Source organism: Eubalaena glacialis, chromosome 10, assembly GCF_028564815.1.
Source record: "Eubalaena glacialis isolate mEubGla1 chromosome 10, mEubGla1.1.hap2.+ XY, whole genome shotgun sequence".
Classification (NCBI taxonomy): domain Eukaryota; kingdom Metazoa; phylum Chordata; class Mammalia; order Artiodactyla; family Balaenidae; genus Eubalaena; species Eubalaena glacialis.
In genome coordinates, this window is record NC_083725.1 from 8,862,965 (window position 1) to 8,884,948 (window position 21,984).

Genomic DNA, 21,984 nt, shown 5'->3' on the forward strand with positions numbered 1-21,984 from the left:
TATCAGGTATTTAGAAACGAGCATCCCCGTTTGACACACAAGGACGCGGACATTCAGAGAAGGTGCCCAAAGCTCTATAGAAGCAGGTGAGCAGAGAAGCCAGGATGGTCCAGCATTTCTGGCTTCAAGCCCCGAGCTCCCTCTGCCCAAGCAAGTGACCCTGCTTCTCCCACACAGGCCTTCCTCAGAGAAGGAGCCGCTGAGGATGCAGAGAGAAGCCAACCCCGCACACCTGGGGTCAAACTCAGGCTCTGCTGGGACTAGCTAAAGGCCTGAGGTATGTTCCATGAGTTCCGAGCCTCTGTTCTCTCACCTCTAAGTGAGACCATCTACCTCTCAGGGCTGCTGAGAGGGAAGCCAGTACAGCTACAGACAGACTCAGCTCACGCCCAGAGCAGACGCTTACTACGCACTCACTCTTTTCCCTTTCTGCATCACTTCCTCTCCTCCCAGCGTCCCCCCAGGCCTGGCCCGGGGATGGCAGGTGGAAGGAGCACTGGTCACGTGAGGTGCCATCACTGCTCCCCCTCCAGGGCAGGGCAGGGCACAGACTCCGTTAATGCCTCCTGCCCTGCATTCTTCTCCCCCTTAACCCGGACGACGCCTTCCTCAAAGGGAAGTTCTCCCCCAGATACAGTGCTGGTTACCATGACCCCAGTGGGCTCTTCCTCACATTTACCATCCAGACCAGGTCCATCGCTCCGGCAGCTTCTCATTAGCAAGAGCTTCCTAAGGAGAGCCAGAAAGGCCACAAGAGAACATTGCCAACCCCAGCACCAGCCGCGCAGCCCAGCCTCTAGCGCCCTGCCTCAGCCGCGGGCCTATCTGCGCGGCCTCCACACCCGCCACCGCTGGGCAACAGGCAGAGAGCACAGCAGGCCAGCTTTGGGTTTTGCTCCAGAGGCTTTGCTTGGTAGCCGCTTCTGTCTGCACACCCCAGGCAGAGGGGCCAGATGCCCTTGGTTTCTGAACTTCGGAGGCACAGACGGCTCAGAGTCCAAATTCAGAGGGAAAACGATTTCCCTGGATGCTGCCCCCTCTGTCCTGGGGTCTGCGTCCAAAGCCCTATCGCTCTCCCTAAGGAGGAGAGGCTGCCGACCTTCACAGCAGCTCCGGCCCCTTAGGAAACACTTCCCCAGCACCACACTCCGCCCAGATTCAGAGTCTTTGGAACTGGCCCCCAAGGAAAAAGCGAAAGTCAGAAAAATCACACTGAAGGAGACAGGCTTTGCATGCGCTCTAAGGGCACAGGAGTTAACAGACTTGAAGAACATACTCACAAAGTCACGGGACTTGAGGAAAATACTACCGCGCGTGGGTTAGGGCCACACTAGAGCTATGGAGACACATGGGGATAACAGAGGACAGGTTAGTGGGGCCGGGGGCCAGGCAGGGGTTCCCGGAGCACGTGCAGCATCCGGCTCCGAGTTCCTGAGGTCTGGGCTGGAGCTAGGCTCAGACTGGTGCAGAGCAACTGAGCGCTGGATTTGACTCCCAGGAGAAGTGAGGCCGGGCAGGCAGGGCTCCGGCTCTCCCTCCGCAGGACTTACCCTCTGTCTCTACTCAGGGATGCCTTCCAGGCCAGGATCTCTTTGTACACCAGCCGGCAGAGGAGCTGAGGCGAGGGAGGGCGACAATCAGCGTGGAGCACGTGGCTGGTCCCCAGCGCTAGGTGACCGCCGGGCTGGCTCACAGCGTCACTCCGCAGGGGTCCACCCATGGGACGCAGAGTGGTTCCGAGCAAAGCCCTGGATGGCCACACTTCAGACCACTTTGGAACTTTCCAGGGTTCCAGCCCCGCAGGACAGGGCCCCTCCCCATACCCATCTGTGCGCCCCACAGCTCTTACCAAGCAGGCCAGGATGTCGGCAGTGATGAGCATGTAGAAGACATTGTTCCAGCCTGTGGGGGAAATGAGCCCGGCCAGCAGAGGCCCCAGAGCCGCACCTGTGTGGAGCACAGCATGAGAGAAGGGCCCTGGACCAGGGACCCTGGCCCTCCCTGCCCGCACGAGGGCAGCATCCCAAGAGCGCGCCCGAGACCAGGCTCGGGGCTTGGCTGCCGAGAGCCGAGAGCAAGAGTCACAGACCTACGGATCCAGTGCCGTCGATGATAGCCGTGACGGTGGAGAGCGCCTTCGCGTTGCCCTTCAGGCTCTTGTGCGTGCCCTGGGGAGAGAGAGCAGAGTGGGGAGGCCTGAACCAAGCGGCGGCACCGAGCAGGACCAGGACCAGGACCAGGACCAGGACCAGGACCAGGAGAGGGACGGGCTCAGGGAAAGGCAGCGATGCGGGCTTGGAGCTGGGAGGAAAGGGGGGCCGACGGCGGATTCTGAAGGACTTTGAGGATCTCGTCTCTGCAGGCTGGGGGAGGGGGAAAGACGTGGGGAAGATGGGCCTGGAGACAGAGGCCCTGGCCAGTCCCCAAGGTGGCTCCGCTTACCAGGTCAGCCGAGACAGCAGTGGTGATGAGGGCATAAGGGCCGTTGACCAGGGCTCCACAGATAAGCAGCATTACTGACGTGGTGACGGAGACAGCCCAGTTAGAGAGGAGAGGCCACCGCCACCCCCAGCCCCAAAGCGGGCGAGTCCCCCAGGCGTCAGGCTGAGAACCTCCACTTCCCCGAGCCTCCCACCCACGTCCCCAAGCCAGCCTCGCGGTGTCCCCAAGGCAGCGCCACTCCCTCACCTATGGAGATACTGATCCCGCTCTGGCCAACGTAGTTGTACAGGAACATCTGAGAGAGGAGACGGGGGAAGACAGAGTCACACACACCCTGGCTTCCCCACGGGCTGCCTCTGTTAGACTGGAGCCCAGAAGTCTGGGAACCCCAGAGGTCCCCTTTCTCCTTTTCCTTCTCATACCCAGGCCTCTCGGTCTTCGTGTCCCAGGGAAGCAGGGTCTAATACGTGGTAATCTATCATTTCCCTTTGCCCCCAAAGTCTCCTCTCATATCGAACCTCAATCACTTATTCTTTCCTTGGTCAAGAAGCTCAGCAGCTGGCCTCCCCCTTCTCACCAAGGCCAAATAACCACGAATCCCTTTCCAAAATTCTCAGTCTGGATCTCTTTCCTGTGCTGACCCTGGCTTCTCCTCCCCTGGCCGTGCACAGGGATGTACACACGCAAAGAGACGGGTGTGCGCGTGATGCCCAGGCGTGCACAGAGTTCAGCGGCCCACGACACACACACACTTTGCCCTTGAGGTTCTACGCACCATGGGGGCAGCCAAGATCAGCATGGCGCAGCAGGTGGTGGCCCTGCCATTGGTGTAGTCAGAGATGAGCCCCGCCAGGATGCCGCCTGGAACACAATGTGCACGTGGGACCCCGAGCACTGCCCCATCACTCAGCCCAGCACGAACCGGGGCCGGGCACCCAGAGCCAGCTGAGTGTCTCCCTCCGCAGCCTTCCCCGCACCCACTGCTCACGGGAAGACCACCTGGGCAGGATGCCACCTTTTCCCTCTGATGCCACCTGCCTAGGTCACATCCCACTGGACCCGTCCCTTTTTTCTACACCCTGACAAGAGAAGAGGGGGATGCAGCCTAGAGGCAGAGCAGGGCATGGCCTCACCTACGATGCCACCAACATCGAAGAGCGTGGACAGGTCCCCAGACTCCTTGGCACTAAAGTGAACTGTGGAAAACAAAAGCATGTGTTCAGACCTGGGGGCTCAGGGCAGACATCCTGGAGGCCCGCCGCTGGGAGCGTTCCTGCAGACACCTGGTCCACTATCATCTTCAGAGGAAGGAGTGGGGGGCCATGGAGAAGTGATTGGCCAAGGTCACAAGTGAGTCTGCAGCAGTTTGGGACCGGATGCCCCTTCCGGCCCCCAGTCCTGTTGGATGGCCTCGACCTCCCGGAAAAGCCCTTCTATGAAAGCATTGGGATCTGGCCCCTGAGGACCCTGTCCCACTGGGGCACAACTGCTCTCATTGAGCCTCAGCCTGTCCAGCCACATTCCTGCCCTCCCCCTGACCGAGCGGCTGGTCCCCACAGAAGCTTGTCACCTCCATTTGAGGTCCCTGCTTATAAACAGAGCCAGGAAGGAGGCTCGTGGGAAAATGGGGACCTCAGGTCCCAGACCTCGCCCTAGAATTAGAAAAAGGGACGCCCAGAAGCTTGACTTGTAGCCCAGCCCTCAAGGTTGACTCACACTCTGTAGCCAGCATCAAGGCCACAGAACAAAGAGTCAGTGACCACAGGGTTGCCCTGGCGCTCTACCCCCGTCATCGAGAGAGGCCCCTCAGACGGAGCCGGGGGCGGGGTTGGGAGGGTGAGTTACAGCTTGAGACCCGGCCCTGACTCATCCCCACCGCATCCTGTTCGGTGCAAGGATGCTGTGTGGAGGGCAGCCTCATCCCTCCCACGGGGTCTGGAGGGAGCCCGGCAGCCCTGGCTGAGCGGTCCTTGGCCCTGGTGGAGCTCTGAGGCTCTGAGGCTCTGGGGGCGGAGCTGCTCCCTGATAGAGTAGCGCCACGTGTGGAAAACCAGAGATCCAGGACAGGGGAACATAAACATCCTTTTCAACCACAAGAGTGACCTCTCCTCATCTGCCCATCCTCGGGCAGGGGGCGGAGGCAGGGGAGAGGAGGACCACAAGGCGGGCAGCCCAACAGACCCAGGCACAGGGCATGAGTCCCCCGAGGCTCCCGGCAGCCCTGCTTGGAAGAGAACAGTGTTTACTGCCAGGCTACAGGCCCTCTTCCTTGGGCTGCGGGAGGCTTAAGGGGCTCCTGGAGGCACTCAAAAGGCAGACCGTTTCCAGCACCCTCCGGTCCCGCCCATCTATGAGCCAAGCAGCCTGGAGGGGGGTTTCTCCTACACCTGAGGCTGGAGAAGAAGTGAGGGAGGATTGCAGAACAGAGCTTTGAGTTCCTAACCCCGACTCAGTGCCGAGGGAGGAAAAGTGGCTGGAATCAGGGACTGGGTTGGGGGGGGGTGCGTCTGCAAGGTTTAGCTTCCCATTAAAGAAAAAAAATTTCCCTCCTGCCCTAGGAGAGGTTCAGCAGAAATCCTGCCTATTCCTGGAGTCATACGCATCACGTGACAGGTTTCCTCCTCAGAGACCCCTCCCTTTCTCACCTCTTCTTCCCCGGGTACTCACCCACATTGAAGATGTAGAGGGGCAGCCAGTAGAGGAAGGTGTAACTGACCAGCTTGGCAAAGAGCAGACACAAGGAGAACTCGACCACACCCTGGGGAGCGTAACAGAGGGCGCGATGGAAACGGGCAAGACATCCTTGGTCCGTCAGCGGAGCCCCATCCCAGCACTTCCCACCGCCCACCACACAAAGCAGCCTCGAGGACCTCTCCAGCCTCAGTGACAGCAGTGTGCCTGCGGCCCGGATATGCTGTGTCAGGACGAGCCTCCCATGTTCCCCTCCCCAGGTGGGCCGCCCTCCCTAGGCACTGCATGTAAAGAAATGCTAGAAACCACAGGTCACCCTGAGCATCCCCATCTCCTGAGACCCAGCAGAAAAATCTAGAGAGCCTCTCTCCTCCTTCCAGCCCACAAAGGCCTCACCGGGATCCAGAGCGCCCCAGAGAAGCTGATGGCAGCGGGCTGAGCGCTTGGCTCCTTGGAGGAGGTGACAGCAGACTCCAGGCCGTTCTCTCTGTTAGAGTGGGGCCCACTGCCAGGGTCCTCAGCGTCGTCCACGTTCTCTTCCAGCCCACCCTGAGCAGAGAAGAGCCCTTGCTGTGGGCACGTCCACATACCACCTCCCTCCCACCAGCTGGAGGGACAGCCCACGTGAGAGGTAGGGGCTGCCACGCTGGAAGAGGTACATGTCCCCCTCCTGCACTGGACTAACATCCTGCCAGGCCCGTCAGGCTGTCGGGGAGCCACCCAAGGGCATGACTTTGGCCCTCACCCAAGGGCCTGTGAAGTAACCGTGGGCACACGGGCCCCTCCTCCAACTCCCCAGGCCTCCCCGGGACCAGCCCCCGGGTGGAGTGGAGGGCAGGGATGGGACTGGGGGCCACACTCACATGGTGTTGAGGTGGGGAGCAGCCCACGTCTTCTGGGTCTGAAAGAAAAACCTTCTAAGAAGCTTCCCAGCAGGCCAGGCCCTCACCTTGCATGGCGTGTCGTCCCCACCCCTCCTCAAAGGGGGTGAGTTGACTTTGCAGCACAAGGGAGCATGGAACCGGGGCTCCGGAGACCACCTTCGAGGTCTGGGTCTCCTAACAGTAAGTTGTGTCACTACTGCCTCGTGGACTTTCGTTCTCTTGCTACAGGTGACCATGGCCCTGACTCCCTGGCCCGTCTGTCAGGGAGCTGGGAAGAGGCAGCAAACGCAGAGAGGTCCACCCCACCTTTACCTCCTCAGTCTCAGAAGAGCCAGCATTTGCCAGGCATCCTGACTACACGTCTCACAGAAACGCTCAACAGCCCAGGGAAGAAAGCGTTGTTATGTCACACATGAGAAAACTGAGGCTCAGAGAGGTTGTCTGTCCCAAGTCACACATCTGTGGCTCCAACCCCGCAATCCCACGCTACCAGCCGCCTTCTCCCAGGGCCTAACCGGGAGGCTCGGCTCCGGCCCTGTGAGGAGGGAGGGCTCCACTCACATTCAATGAAGAAGAAGAAGGTGATGAGGCCCATGATGGCGGTGATGACGCCGGGCACCACAAAGGACAGGCCCCACTGCTCATCCACCCAGATGCCGGCGATCAGGGAGCCCAGGATGTTGCCCACGGATGTGTGGGAATTCCAGATGCCCATGATGAGCCCCCGCCTGGAGGGGAGGGAGGGAGGGAGGGAGGTAGAGAAGAATGGGAAAAGTAAGAAGAGAAGCACAGGGCTCCTGGCGAATGCCCGACCAAGTGCAAAAAGCTGGCTGCCTGCAGCCTCGGAGCTGAAGACCCCACTCAGGGAGGAGCGGGAGGGTTTGCTGGTGTCAAGGGAGTGACAGCAAGGCCGGGGGTCCTGCTCCCTGAGCAAGCACTCTGGCTCCTGCTACCCCAGGGCCCAGAGCCCCACCCCTTTCTTCTCTTGCCCTAAGGCCGTGACTCTGAAGTCCTCAACCAGGGGTGACTCTGCCCCCAGGGAACACGGGCACTGTCTGGAGAGTTGTGACGGTCCCAGCTGTGGGTGCGCTAGTGGCATCTAGGGGTAGAGGCTGCTGAACACCCTACACTGTGTAGGACGGTCCCACAACAAAGCATTATCCAGCCCCATATGTCAATAGTGCCAGGGTTGAGAAACCCTGCCCTAAAGAAACTTTTTTTTGCACAAAAGCCAGTTCAAGGAAAAAAAAAAAAAAAAAAATATATATATATATATATATACACAAACATATATATATGTGTGTGTGTGTGTATACAAACACAATTTTATAGGCTTCGTTTTTGTCTTCACGCAAAATGGAAATTCATCTATTAAGAGGAAAAAAGCATAACTGAGGTTGCAGGTTTTAAGGATCAAAACCTTAGCAATGAGAAAATCAGTACTGCTTTTAGTCACTAAAACATGTGTATCTCGGCCTGTGAAAGTCAGCAAGATGGAGGCAAGTTTCTAATTTTTGACCCTGAAATCACATTAGGGGCCACGAGGGACCCACCAGCCCAGCCCCCCCAGGCGCCGCCCACCCTCCTGCCCCATCACACTCACTTCCCCTTCCCGAACCAGTTGCCTACGCAGGTCACCACGGAGGGCCAGCCCGTGGTCTGGACGAGTCCGTTGCAGATCTGCACGGAGGGAGGAGGGAGGCGGGACAGGCCTGTGCTGAGCGGTGCAGCCTCTGGGATGGGGGCCCCTCCGCAGCACACACTACGCACCCCCTTCCTTCACCTGCCTGCACACACCCGCTAACCCACCAGCTGATTTCTCCTGTGGCCCCAGATCCCCACGGCAGAGACCAGGCCTCGCAGGCACCTCCACGGACCTCAGGGTGACGCTCAGTGCAAACTCGCTGAGCCCACGAGGCTGACCGTGGGCAACGGGCAATGGGACCCCGCATCGTGATAAAGGAGCACAGGGCTGGATGCACCGGGACCTGGGGCGGCTGGGTAGGACCTGCAGCCTCTACCATCTTTCTGTGCCGGGAACAGAGGCCTGAGTGCAAGGCGAAGGCTCGTACCTGGATAAGAACAAAGTACCAGAGGGCGTGGATGTTCCAGAAATACCCAAGGCCAAGGAGCGAGGTGAAAAGGCCGCTGAGCAGCATTCCGGCTGTAAGGTAGTAACGGAGGGGGAGCCGCTCCCCAAAAATGCCACTGCAGAAGAGAGAGTTGGATCCATGGTAATCTCTGCTACCTGCGCCCTTCGGCTCTCTACCTCCTATCTCTCCGCCGCGCCCCCCCCCCCCCCACACACAAAGCCACTGGAACGACTCTGCTGAGGTGACCACCAGTGACCTCTGTGTTGCCACACGCCAGGGACACCCTCGGTCCTCCACTCACTGGGCTCCTCTGCTTTATTTGACGCTGCTGACCAAGCACCTTGAAGTGCGCTCTCCGTGGCCTCTGTGAGGTCACCATGGCCCATCTGCCTCCCCCCTTGGCTGACCAGTCCTTCTCATGCATTTTCTCTTGCATCACTTTTATGGTTTTAACTACCACCTATATATATGTTACACAGCCCAGCTGCATATCTACAGCCCTGAACTCTCCCCCAGAGCTTCACGATCATATCCAGATGCCTTCCAGACATCTTGACTGGATGCTCCCCAAAACAACTGCCACTCAACAACTCCAAAAACAGAACTCCTCTGCCTCCGCCCCCCACCCTGCCCCGTGTCCCGTGCCCCTCATCTGAGTGGATGTCGCCACCACGTTTGGCCACTCAAGCCAGAAACCACGGGGCTACCTCAGTTTCCTGCCTCTCCGTCCCACACTTCACAAGCAACCTCCAAGACCTGTACCTTTTACTTACTTCTCTCCAGTGCGTCGTTTCTTTTTCATCTCTATTACTACTGTTCTAACTCAGGCGTTGCTCAAAGCTCAGCTGAGCTATTATCAAATCTGTTCCTTAGCATGACCTGGTGCTCAGTCCTACGCTCCCTCAAATCTACCTTCCATCACCCTCACAGCGGTCTGTCTGACGTGTTAATCTGAACATGCCACCCTTCAGAGGCTCTCCTGTGCCCACAGCCTGGTACACAATGACCTCATTCTTCAGCCCCATCTCCTGCATTTTACACTGTAAACCTGTTATTTGTCTCCCCAGATCATGCTGTTTCACACTCGCCTTACTCTGCCCATGCCATTCTCTCCACCTAGCCATTTCTGCATTGCCAAGCCCAATTCCTCTTCATTAGGGTTGTCAAGTGTCATCTCCCCCAAGAAGCCTTCAAGTGTTCAAGTGTCATCTCCCCCAAGAAGCCTTCCCCAACCCCTCTTCTCTAATCCCAGCTCACACTAAGTGACCCCTCGGAGCCCCCAGAGTGCCCCGTATGAAGCCACCTGTCTGGGAGCCACCACACTGTTTTATAACTAGCTGCTGATGTTATCGGTCACTCCACTAGGCCGTGAGCTCTCTGGAGGAGGTACCCTGCCTTAGTCATCTTTGATTCCTGGGAACTAACATCATGCTTGCTACGTAAAAGCCGTGCTGGGGTTTTCCTAGCATCCAGGGCTATCCTTGAAGGACCCCGGTCGAGGACAAACCATTTTCCAGCCACACCACTGACACTGCCATCTGAGTGAATAAACTCAAAAGGACATCCAGGAAAGCCTTTCCAGGAAAAAGAGTTACTAAAAGTGGGAGTTGGCCAGGTGAGGCAGCAGGCTCAGTAACCGCGGAGCACGCTGGCTACGGGCTGACAGGACGTGGGGAAGTCTTGTCTCATGTCCGCCTGGGGGAGCCACCAGCTTTTCCCTTTGACCCTGCTGCCCCCAGGTTGGCCAAGGGGAGACAGCAGCTCTGAACGGTTCTACTCCGGGAGGTCACAGGCTCTGCCTCTCTCTTACCTGATAAACATGCCGACGGCGTAGGCCACGAGGAAGGCGTTGTCCACCGCCCCCAGGAGTTCCTTGTAGTTGCTCTGATCTGAAAGCCGACGGGAGAGACAGAAAGCTGGCTGCTTGGACGCCCCTGCAAGAAGCCCTCTCCAGCCCCGGACGACCCTCTCCTGGGTAGGGGGAGTGGGGCGTGGGGAAGAACAACTTGCCCCGCTCTTACCAAATGGGGCCCAGTTGCACCACGTGGTGTCGTTGAGGCTGTGGGTGTCGTTGATGGGCTGGATCATCCCTGAGCAGTTGCGGTGCAGACGGCTCTGGAGAAGCCATGGCCGCACGGGTCAGGGGGCATCCTGTGGCCCCGAAAGGAGCAAGCAGCCTCCCAACACACCAGCCCCGCTGCCCCCCTCGACTGGACCCCACGCTCCCTCCTCCGGCAAGAACTGGCTCCAGGGGCAAGTGGCCACAGCAGAGCCTCGGTGAAGGGCAAGGGGGGTCTACGAGCAGGGTAGACACGGGGCCCAGGGTGTCTGCTCTCTGGCTCCACCCACAGCCCCCGACACCACCGTCTTGGTGAATAAACCCAGGAAACTCTCCCGGGAAAAAAGAACTGCTAAAAGTGGGACTCTGCCGGGGGGAAGAAGCAGGCTCAGTGACCAAGGTAAGGGAACAAGGATGGTTATATGCCAAGTTCCAGACCGTTCTACGGAAGTGTATTTCTGCTGGGGCCCAGCATCTCCTGCTTTCTTCCTTACGCCCAGGCCAGCCTCACCTTGACGACACTGATGGGCTTCCTGGACATGTGATAACAGGTGTAGATTAAGAAGGTAATCAGCAGGATGAAGCCTCGGTACCTGCAGGGAAAGGTGGGCAGCCGGGTTAGCAGGGAGCTCGGACCCGCGGCCTCTACTGTGCCCAGGAAGCATCCCACCAGTGCCCACTCTAGCGGCCTCGGAGCCCCAGCACCGCCAACTCTTCTACATCAGGCTCCCCTCCAGACACAAGTTCCTTGGGGCAGAGGCCAAGGGGAGGGTAGGAACAGATGCCAGAGGCCAGAGTGCTCGGGGGGCCCTACGTCCCTGCTCCCGCTCCCGAGGCCTCCCGACAGAGCCAGCCCAGCATCAGCGCCCTAGACGACACCAAAGTACCCCCTCCTGCTCTTACCACTGCCCATCACCTCTGCTTCTCTCTGGCCTCACTAAGGTCGGGGTGCCTCTGTGTGTGTGAGAGATGGGGGCAGGGAGATAGAATTGTATTTAAAATACTGGACATGGTGGAAGCCGGTAGGAGGCTGATGTGGGAGAAGGGTCTATCTTTAAAGTGAGGTCGGGACTTCCCTGGTGGCGCAGTGGTTAAGAATCCGCCTGCCAATGCAGGGGACACGGGTTCGAGACCTGGTCCAGGAAGATCCCGCATGCCGCGGAGCAACTAAACCCGTGCGCCACAACTACTGAGCCTGCACTCTAGAGCCCGTGAGCCACAACGACTGAGCCCGCGAGCCACAACTACTGAGCCCGCGTGCCACAACTACTGAGCCCGCGAGCCACAACTACTGAAGCCTGCATGCCCACAGCCCGTGCTCCGCAACAAGAGAAGCCACCACAATAAGCCCGCACGCCGCAACAAAGAGCAGTCCCCGCTCGCTGCAACTAGAGAAAGCCCGCACGCAGCAACGAAGACCCAACGCAGCCAAAAATAAATTAATTAATTTTAAAAATAAATAAATAAAATAAAGTGAGGTAACACTGCTCTTAAGCCTAGAACACAGCAGAAACAGCGCCTGCTGCAGCCCAGTAGGGGCAGAGCCCAAAACCTAGTTGGAAATGTGGCAACAGAGGGAAAGCTGGTGACGGAGCCCAGGTCCTCTGCCCTAGTCCATTCCACTGGACAGAGGGGTCATCCTTTCCACCTGTGGCTCACACATCACATGGGCCCTCTCGCACCAGTGCTTCTCATCCCATGCACTGGTCTGGGGCGGAAAGAACAGTTCAGCCAGGCACCACCAAAGTTTCCACTGCATGCCCCCCTCTTCCCCTTCTGCTGAGGGTCTGAGGAAGGGCCTCCACGTCCTCCTGAGTCACAGCATCAGCTGAGTCGAGTCAGCACTGAGTCGGGAGCCAGGAAGTACATGGAAAATAGACCTCAGCAAGGACTCTAGCCCAGGAGAAAGACCAGAGCCTTGGTTTCTTAAAGAGCCCATGGAGAAGGTGGGAAAGAAGGGGAAGGGGGCCTGAAACCCTTTCTATCCCTGGGATCCACGAACCAAAGGACCAGGACACTGGAGGCTCAGTCTGCCCTCTCCAGGCATCTGCCTCCAAACCCCAAATCACTTCCCCCCGAGCACGTCGTGAAGGCTCCTGCTCGTGAGATGAAGGGGTGTTTCAGCAGAGGCTGAATTCAGGTTGGGCTACCAGGGCCCTTCACCCCTGGACTCGTTCTGTCTCATTCCCTCCACTGCCTCACAGTTTATCTTCTGAAAAGAATGAAGGTACACGTGCCCCCGCCGTCACCTGGCTTAACATTGCTCAGTGGCTCTCCATTCCACTAAGAACGAAGCTCTGACTCTCTAGCCTGAATCTTATGCTCCTCTCCACTGCCCGGCCTCTCTGGCTCCCCACTGCCGAGGGCGCATGGGGGCGGGGAGTCACCAGGGGCTCTCCAGGGAATCTGGGGTTACTCCAAGGGACTGTCACAGTGACCCTGTGACATAGACAAGCTTGATGGCAGCAATGTTTTCCACTTGGCAAATGGCCCATGACTGCTACCTCAGGGACTTCCAGAACCTGGTGGCAGGGTTGTGGGTGTCTCTGAGAGAACTGGAGAGGGTGCCCAGCGGGGCTTCTTCATAGAGCACAAGACGGAAGAAAATCACAGCCCTGCAGATAACACTCACCAGTGTCCTGCCCGGGGAGCTGCTGGGTCTGGAAAAAAGCTGAAAGCTTTGAGGGATGACTCTAATTCACTGTGTAGCCAAATGAAAGTTCCTAAGCCTTTTTTGGCTCCGGTTTCCTCATCAGATGCCCATGGAGGACAGTGCCAACCACACCCAGCTCAAAGACAGGGGAACACAATGTAACTCTCACCCTAGGCCCTACGTCTCTGCTGGGCCAACCTTACGACCCCCCGGGATCAGCTGAGTCTGTCTTGGCTGCCACATGGATACAGCCATTGACCCTGGTGACAGATCAGATCTCCTCTGGGCCTGAAAGACCCCCAGGCCCCACTGAGCCCCCCCCCAGCGCTGACTGTCCTTCCTTGATAGGCCAGGCAGGGAGGCCCAGGCTGCAACTCAGCCATGCCGAGCCCACGCCGAGCTCGCTCAGGAGCTGGTCAGAGACAATGAGGGATCAAAAGGCACAGCCCCGCTGGCAGCCACCTTTCTCCTCCCTCACTCCTCCCACCACGACACTGCCTCAGCCCCAAGTGCCAACACCTGCCCACCTCAGATCACCTGCCCTGGACTTTCTCCAGCCTGCGGTCCCCGGTGTTCTTCCTTATCTGCCTCCTGGAGTCCTGTCCCTCCCAACCTTGGGTGGCAGAAGCTATGACAGAACAGCAGGCACAGCCAGGCCCATTTCTGACATCTCGATTCTCTCTGGCAGAAACAGGACTGCCTTCCCATCCATATCCTACCATGTGCCAGGCACTGTGCTAGGGACCCAGAGAAACTGTAAGAGAGACCTCTGCCCTCCAGGGGCTCACAGGTCAGCAGGGAGACAAACAGAATTGGTGCAACAGTGCCATAAAAGAGGGCAGCCCTGCATGACACGGAAGCAGGGCCACCGAGACCAGCTGGGATGGAAGCAGTGACAGGAAAGGATTCTGGAGGTGAGGCTTCAGCCGGATCTTCACAAACAAGCAGGAGGTGGCCAGGTCCACCAGGGCTGGGGCGGGAAGCGGCGCCAGGGAGAGGGAAGTTCGTGTGCAAAAGTGCAGAGGCGTGAACAGCAATACCTGTCTGGGGAACTCTGTGTAGTCAGGAAGTCTGGAAGGTGGGACTGGGCCAAGCACGGAAGGCGAGGGAGCGGGGAAGGAGGGAGGGGACAGGTCATGGAGGGCCTTGGGTGAGTTTAGACTGTCTCTTGGGGTGATGGGGAGTCACTGAAGAGGGGTGGGATTTTCTAGGTCAGAGAGTTCTGGACACCTCCCAGGCTAAGCCAGATGAAGACCCAGGGCTCTGCCCTGCTGATTAGTTTGGGAAGCTCCAGACAAGCTTCCTCGCAGAAGGTAGGGCCGGTTCCCTCTGCCTCAGCCACCCTCAGCCACCCTCCAGGGAGACCCTCGGTGGTGCATTTCAGGGAGCTGTAAGAGAAAAGAGCAAGGACTTAGGAATCGGGCGAAACCTGATTTCATTCCTTACACCTGTTAGTCATCTGCAGCGTAGAGTTTATCACCTTTCTCACAGGGCTATTGACAGGTTGATGAGATGATGCATAGGAGAGCTCTTACATGTTCCTCACACCCAGTGGGCACTTAAAAATGACAGCTACTATGATTTCAGATTTTGAGTAAGGAAAGCTGGAGGGGGCGGAGGCAGCCCGTGCTGCTCTGTTACGGGAGGTGAGCAGGGTGTGGGTTAGCACCAAACTCCTCCAAGCGGTGGTGGTTCCAGGCCCTGGATTTGCCTGTAAGGTAGGGATTTGGAGGCCAGCATGGCCACGCCTCCCCACATGCCTAGTATACAGAGGTGGGCTAGAGAACACGAAGATGCCCCGAAGCTGCCAGTGTACATGCGGGAGCCTGCAACGGGACAGAGCAGAGGCTGGTCCGCTGGGCCCGCCCATGTTCTCCCTTGGGAGTAGACAGGGAGGCTTAGCAGAGGTCCACAGTTATGCTGATCTGCCAGGTTCCAGCCCCGTCCAGAAGCTTGGCCTGACCTTTCTCTCAGCTCTAACTCCATCCCTCAGTAGAAAACCTGACACCCAAGATAGCAGGAGAGTCACAGGGAGGGAGGCGGTGGGGCAGAAGGACCTCAAACGTGCTGTGTGATGCTAGGATGGGCACTGGCCTCCTCTGGGACTCCCTGCCTGGACTGCAGCACAATGGCGGCACGAGCCCAGAGGGGCACAGCTAGCTGGGCAGAGCATACCTGGGGCCTCCCCTTAGTCAAGTCCTCTTTCCATTCCACTCCGGCAGCTCTTCTGAGAAAAAGGCCAAGGTGCCATAGTTCAAAGGGGACTGGGGACATGGGTCTGGTGAAGGGCTGGGCTGACACAAAGGCTGTCAAACTCACAGTAGCTCACAGGCAAGATAGCTGACGTGCTCCTGCTGCCTGTAGAACCCGCAAGTTTCACTTCTGCTTTCACAAGCCCTTCTTTCAGAATCAAGAGGCCCCAGAAAGGGAGCAGGGGGAAAAATACACAGTCGGGCTTTGCCTAGCTTGTCCCAGGGCGGCTGTGAGGGGGAGGGGTGGCAGCCCAGGTGCTGTCCAGGCTGGGCAAGCAGGCCAGAGACCCGGGAACGTGCATGGCGAGGCCCACAGACTGTTCCAGGCCGGGTGCCCACCCCATGACCCTCTAAGTCTGTGTTAGCAAGAGATGGCACTTCGTAGAATCTCACCTCCCCTTACACAGCGCTGGTTACTGAGTAACCAAGTCAGATAGAGAGGTGGACTAGCTATTTCTTAACTATTAGCTGACAGTCCAACTTATTCTTTCAAATGAGCACGCTGATATCTTTATGGACCTCATTAAGACTTTGCACTAGAAGTGCTTCTGAGGTAGGGACAAAGAATGATGTCTGCCAAAGCAGCAACAGATAACAAACAAAACCCCAAAGGACCTACTACCACCACCATCACAACAACAGAAAGCAAACAGCCCAGCAGAAGGATGCTGACCTTAGGAGACAGTGGAAAGAGGTCCCTTCTCTCTAACGTCTACCCAGTCATCCCCTGGTCCCTGCATCCCCCACCTTGCTTTGCAACCACATTGCTGATGGTCCCTATTCCCATGGCAGCCCAATAGGGAATTAAACTCCCTCACTGACCAACCCCTACCACTTCCTGCCTCAGCCCAGCCCTTAAGCCAAGTCTGGGGCAGCGAGTAGATGTCTGGGGCTACTCAGGTTGGCCACGGGACAGACCGGGCTGGCTGTAGCTGCAGGTGCCCTTGGCACTTGCCCGGAGGAAAGTGCCACTTGGTGGCCTGTCCTTGGATGTGCCTGTCCTGGGACTCAGCAGATCGGAAAAGGAGAGAGGGCTGGGGACAGTAAGAACCAGGCCAATGGTGACAATGCCATCCCCCCGCCCCCTGCCAAGTCCTCCACTGCCACTGGGACACATCCTGGTAGGGAAAGGCCAGCCTGGAACAGACAGCACAGGGCAGAGCCCTGAGCCAGGCCTTCCGCTGACAAGATGGGACGGGGACAGGCCAGGTCTGGGAGGGCCTCTGAGAACAGAGGAACAAAGCCCTCTTGCGGCTGAGAGCCAGCCCAAGGACTCCTCCACCTGTTGCCCTTCCTCCAGATGGAACTTGGGCATTTGCTCAGAGACATCAGGTTGACACAGGGCTCGGTCCCAAGATCCTTCCCAGAGAAGGGAGCCATTGGCTAGTAGCACAAGGAGCCCGGGACTTTCTAGAAGGAATGAGTAGATAAGATAATGATCTTTTTTAAGAGAGAGGAAAATATAGGCTGGATTGCTTTGCCTTGAGAAGGAATCTAAGCAGGGGAAGCCTGAGTGCTCAGACAGAATGAAAAGACGTGGCTTTTAGCTACAGCATGAGGTTTCGTTTAGGTACCTGGGAAAACTCTGGAAGAGTGTGAGAGCTGGTAGGGTTTGGAAGAAGTGGTCAGTGGGTGGTTGGTGGTCTCTCTTCTGAAGAGCGGCTACGCAAAGAGTGCAGGTGGGAATGCGCTGATGGTGGCGGGGCCCTCCTCCCCAGGGAGCTAAGATGAGGACTCTCCTCTCGGGATTCCCTGGAGGCCTAGCCCATGGCCCACCCTCACCTACTCCTTCTCCCCAGCGTGAAGGACCCAGGGGAGGAGGCATGAGCCAGAGGGCAAAACGAGAGCAGTGATACCGCCCACCCCGCCTCCACCCCGCACACCAGCTTGGGGACAATCAGATGGGGGCGTTGTGGGCTGCAGGGACTCCTGCCCCCGGTTCTGGTGTTACTTCGGGACCACTCAGCTCCGACCTCAGCACTCAGGTGGTACAGCTTGACTGGAAGAAGTAAGGTCTTGGCCATCCATTACAGACCATCCCCAAACCCTGGCTGCCTTCTAGACCAGTGCGTGGCCCCTGAGGCCGACCGCCCCACCCAAAGCCAGGGAGGTGCGCATCAGTCTGCTCTGTAAGGGGGGAAAGAGGAAACGGCAGAGAGGAAGAAGAAGCGGAAGGCGGCTGGGGGAGAAGACAGCAGTCACGTGTGGGTGGGGGAGGGAGCCACGCAGGGTCACATGCTCTTCGGGGATCAGCCTGAGGACCCCGAGGAAGGGAAGGGGGTGGGGGCAGGGACGGTGGGCTCAGCCCTCCAGGTCCTCCACCAGGCTCTCCCCTTCCTTCTCGGAGCTGCCTGTCACCATCACCGCTCTTTTTAAGGAGCCCTTCCTGCTGCTCTTACCGGGCATCTCTGGGCAGTTACCAGGAAGAGAAGGAAGACAAGAGAAAGCTACTTTGCAGCATCTGGGTCCCTGGTCTGAGGCCATGGCAGAATAGGGAAAAGGACGTTAGACCAAAAGAGGCTGCGTCTTAACTTCTGGTTCCGTTACTGTGACCTTGGGCGAGCTGTCTCACCTCTCAGCCTCAGCTTGAGCTTCTTTTAAATGAGACAGTAAACTCCTGTCACACGAGGCTGCCCTAAAGACGAACTGAGATAACATTTCGCCTCTCAGCCTCACTTTGATCTTCCTTTAAATAAGATAGTAAAGTCCTGTCACATGAGATGTCCATAAGAGTTGATTAAATGAGATGCGATGGATCTGGCAGCAGGACCTCAGCAAACTCCGGCGGGCAGAGCCATGGGTCCCCGCTGCAGCCCCCAGCCCGCCTCGGCCTTCTTGGGCATGGGGGAGGGCAGCGAGCTGGGAGTTCGCAGCTCCTGCTTTCCTGCCTGCCCAGTGCCCCACCCATTCCTGCTCATCCAGCGGGAATGTCACCTGGTCCTCCTCCCACAGGCTCCTCTCCTCCGAGTCCTGAACTGCTCCCTCCCCACAGGCCCCAGGAAGCGGGCTCAGCCCCATAATCAGCAGCCATACTCATCCATCTGTCCCCAGACGTGCCCATGTGGACGCTGGCACAGAAGGCAGGGCACCGGCCAGGCCCAGGGCTGGGGAGGCCTCAGAGGGGCTGTGACTCCGGTGAGGAGGCCGCCTGACCCCGGGGGGTCTGACAGGAGAAGGAGGGGCAGTACCATCTTGCTGGGCAGAAACTCCTCAGAGTCTCTGCCTTCTGCTTGCACACCTCGCGCCGCCTGCCTCTCAGCCTCCTGTCCGGGGACCGCGCCTTCAGGCCCCAGGCTCCCGCCAGCTGCGGCTGCACATGACCAGTGCCGACGAGACAGGCTACGTCCTCACTGCCGTGCCTTCGCCAGCTCCACGGCTCCACTCAGAATACCTCCAGATCCACCAAGGCAAATGCTACCTGTTCCTCCTAATGAAGATGAAACCCTCCCTCCACAGAAACTCACAAGCACCGCGCAATTACCAAGTACTAACTGCACGCCAGGCTCGGGGCTAAGTGCTTTAAATATCTTCTCACTTAATTTCACCAAAACCCTGGGATAGAGGTACATTGCTATTTCCATTTTAAAGACAAGGACCTGGAGCCTTAGAGATTTAGTGATTTGTCTCAAGTCCAAAGGCTATGTTTTCTTTTCCCCTCCCACACTCTAATCGGGAGGAAAGACCGTGGGCTTGGGAGCCTAACTAACCTGGATTCAAATTCACCTCAGTTACCTACTAGCTATGCGGCGCTTGACCAGGTACATAACTTCTCTGTGCCTCATTATACCCATATAATGGGGAATTAGGCGGGGAAACAAATAAAGACCTTGCAGTGAACCACAAACACAATGCCTGGCACAGAGCAGTAGGAAACGCGAGTAGAAAAATAGTCAATAATTAATGTTTAGTCAGTGCTTAATATGAGCCTGGCACTGAGGTAAGTATTTTACCTGCTGCATCTCGAGACAATCTTTAATCCTCACAACGACCTGACGAGGTAGGTGTTACAAGCATCCTCACGGTACAGACAAGGAATCCAAAGCTCAGGGCCAGCCCACCCTCTGGTGTCCTGCTCCAGGACTGTCTGCTTTCTTCACTTCTGCTTAAAAGCCCTCCTTGGGTACAGGTGGAAGCAGCAAATTTGATAATGAGAGAACACGCCCTCTCTCCAGCTTGATCCTTAATTCCGAGAAAGTAGGACCGTGTCTTAATCATCTTTGTAGGCCTCACAGTTTCATACAATAATGTGCCTACAGTAGGAACTACATTGACGTTTGGTGTTTGTTAGGAGTCCAAACCTCCATGCATCAGGAAAGAAGTAAAAGGACACTTATCGTGTGCCCTCCATCAGCCACGGGAGGTCAAGAATGTTCATGGATCACTTTTGCCTTCAAGAACCCACCTGACTTTCACCCATGAGGGAACTGAGTTAATTACACAAGGCACACAGTGGTGAGAGGATTTCAATCCGGATCTGTCTTAAACCTGGGAGATGTGGGAGAACACAGTGGTTGGATTCACACTTTAACAAGTGTGTAAATGACGTGTGTGTCTGTGGAGAGTTGTGCTTTCCTGAGCTCTTCTAAAATGCTGGAGTGGGACAGGCTGTTTACAGTGATCCACTCTCCCTGCCCCTCATTTTCTCTGAAATATAAGTTACTTTGGTTAAAGGGTATAATTAATGTATACGAATAAGACTCTACAAGGAACAATAATGGCAGAGAGATACAACTTTGAATATATATGGTAATGAGATATATTTTTGTTTATTAGGGGAAAAAAGAGAAGTAGAATATTTTATTTATATAAGTATCTCAGAAATTGTTTGCTGTGTGAGAAATTTCGTAAGGTTTCTCAATGCCCTCTTGGTCCATGATCTGTTTCTATGCATCAGCACCCTGGTGGTGCTTTGCCTGATGATAACAGTATAATGTTACCAGTCATGATTTCAGCTATGATTTTAAATGTTACCTGGGCTGCAACCTTACTTCTTTAATTTGAATCTAGCATCTTCTAGGTCAGTGGTTTTCAACCGGGGATGTACATCAGACTTTCCTATGGAGTTTTATTAAAACATAGATGTTTAGAACTTACTCCAGACTTACTAAATCTCTTAAGTCAACATTCTTGGTATCTCCTTGGTATATTATGTAAATTATGTATTGGGGTTTTTATATATCTCAAGATTTATTCCTCTATAAAAATTATGCTTATAATTTTTATACATCAGATATAATGCTCACTGTCTTCTTTGAAATTAGCCTTAGTGTGTTTTTAGACATTGTCTATTTTTTTTTTTTTTTTGGATTGGCTTTATTTTGTTTTACATACCTCAGGAATAATCAGACTTCCTTGTTAGCTGCATTTTTCTTGTCATGAATTATCATCAGATCATTCATTTTTGAAAATTATCATTAATAAGTTAATCCATACCTTTTTAGGTCTCTGTCCCTTACAGATAGTTTTTGTTCTACTCTGATGCTCCCTAAAGGCTGTGCAGTCAGCTATAGGCCAAAGGTTTTATCTTTAGCAAACAAGAACTGTCTCAGAAAAGCACAGGACCAGGTACATACCCGTGGGTACGTACTCCTGATGACATCACTCAGATATCTTTACGAACATACCAGTGGACTGAGTCAGCATTTCCAAAACTCTTCAGCAAAGAAGCTGACCCGTCTATGAGGTTGCGAACCCAAGATTCAGCAGAACAAGAATTAATCACTTAGGACTGAAAGAACTGATAAGGAATGACTGTCACGTTTGGAATATTACTGATATTGTTATAGTGTTCAATCTTCTGAATATATAAGAAAGCCCTTTCTCTTTCTTCTTAAGCTGTCTGTAACCCATAACAATTTAGGAGACCCTGTTTTTGTAAACTGAAACATTTGTAAATACCTTATTCTCCCTGCCTGACCCCTCGGAATTCAGAAACTTTTTTTGAGTCTTCTTGCTTTTTATAAAATATGGTTATTTGCAAAAGTTCAATAAGAATCTTTTTTTTTTTTTTTTTTTTTTTTTTTTTTTTACCAGAACATATTAGAAAACTTGGTTTTACAACCAAGGCCTTGCCTGGAATGTCGTACTTGACAATGATGCTCATTTAATCAGATATTGCTGCCACTTTTAAGGAATTAAGGTTGACAGCCAATACAAAACCCGCCTAAGAAAACTGGCTTACTGTGTTCCCTTACACACAAATCAGGAAGGTCACTCCCTGGCAGGCCCAGGAAACTTAGGATATTTTGGGGACCTCAAGAAGAGAGGAATTTGCCTAAATTTATAGGTACAGCAGGTAAAACCTAGTGGAGACAGTTTCTTGGCTTGGCTTCCTAATCTCAGAACAGTAAATAATAGAAGGCTTTTAAAAGTCCAATCCAAGATCCCTTATGAAAACTTCCAGCAAAGTGAACTTAACAAGGCCTATATAGTAAATTATGTATATAGATTATCAGATCAAATCTAATGAGACCAACCCTATTTTGTGATCAAGAATAATCTTTCTTTGAGACTATTTTTGATCCCAGCAGGGCAGACTGTAGGGAAAAAAATGTGTGTTTCTCTGGAAAACTGTGCATTGCCCAGAGGACACCCCTCCAAGTTATCTGATTCTTGCCTTTCACTAAGCTTGAATTCCATGAAGTGGTAAGTAACTGATAAGTCATATAAAACATGTCCATGAACTGACAGAGTTTTAATAGTCTTCCCTCCCAACCAGTTTTGCCTCAATATGCCTAACTTATAAATGGGGACGTTCTTTGTATTCTCTCTTTTCAAAATTGTGGTAAAATCTATGTAACATAAAATTTAACATTTAACCATTTTAAAGTATGCAGTTCAGTGGCATCAAGTACCTTCATATTGGTGTGCCCCCATCATTACCATCCATCTCCAGAACCTTTTCATCTTC

The 21,984-nt window shown here is 55.1% G+C and overlaps 1 protein-coding gene across 1 annotated transcript in view; it reads right to left on the bottom strand.

Annotated features, from left to right (window-relative positions):
• Positions 1 to 515: 515 nt before the first annotated feature.
• The window catches only part of LOC133099777 (coiled-coil domain-containing protein 15-like), a 96,496-nt gene continuing 75,027 nt past the window's right edge, over positions 516 to 21,984 (bottom strand). The window contains exons 16-33 of the mRNA XM_061203660.1: positions 10,681 to 10,762; positions 10,132 to 10,225; positions 9,921 to 9,999; positions 8,090 to 8,225; positions 7,621 to 7,697; positions 6,579 to 6,745; positions 5,997 to 6,034; positions 5,530 to 5,682; positions 5,110 to 5,200; positions 3,576 to 3,638; positions 3,218 to 3,303; positions 2,689 to 2,737; positions 2,443 to 2,516; positions 2,090 to 2,168; positions 1,850 to 1,947; positions 1,551 to 1,615; positions 843 to 971; positions 516 to 729 (exon numbers count right to left, since the gene is read on the bottom strand). Of these exons, the coding sequence (XP_061059643.1) occupies positions 516 to 729; positions 843 to 971; positions 1,551 to 1,615; positions 1,850 to 1,947; positions 2,090 to 2,168; positions 2,443 to 2,516; positions 2,689 to 2,737; positions 3,218 to 3,303; positions 3,576 to 3,638; positions 5,110 to 5,200; positions 5,530 to 5,682; positions 5,997 to 6,034; positions 6,579 to 6,745; positions 7,621 to 7,697; positions 8,090 to 8,225; positions 9,921 to 9,999; positions 10,132 to 10,225; positions 10,681 to 10,762 (1,774 nt within the window). The remainder of the gene's footprint in view (positions 730 to 842; positions 972 to 1,550; positions 1,616 to 1,849; positions 1,948 to 2,089; positions 2,169 to 2,442; positions 2,517 to 2,688; positions 2,738 to 3,217; positions 3,304 to 3,575; positions 3,639 to 5,109; positions 5,201 to 5,529; positions 5,683 to 5,996; positions 6,035 to 6,578; positions 6,746 to 7,620; positions 7,698 to 8,089; positions 8,226 to 9,920; positions 10,000 to 10,131; positions 10,226 to 10,680; positions 10,763 to 21,984) is intronic.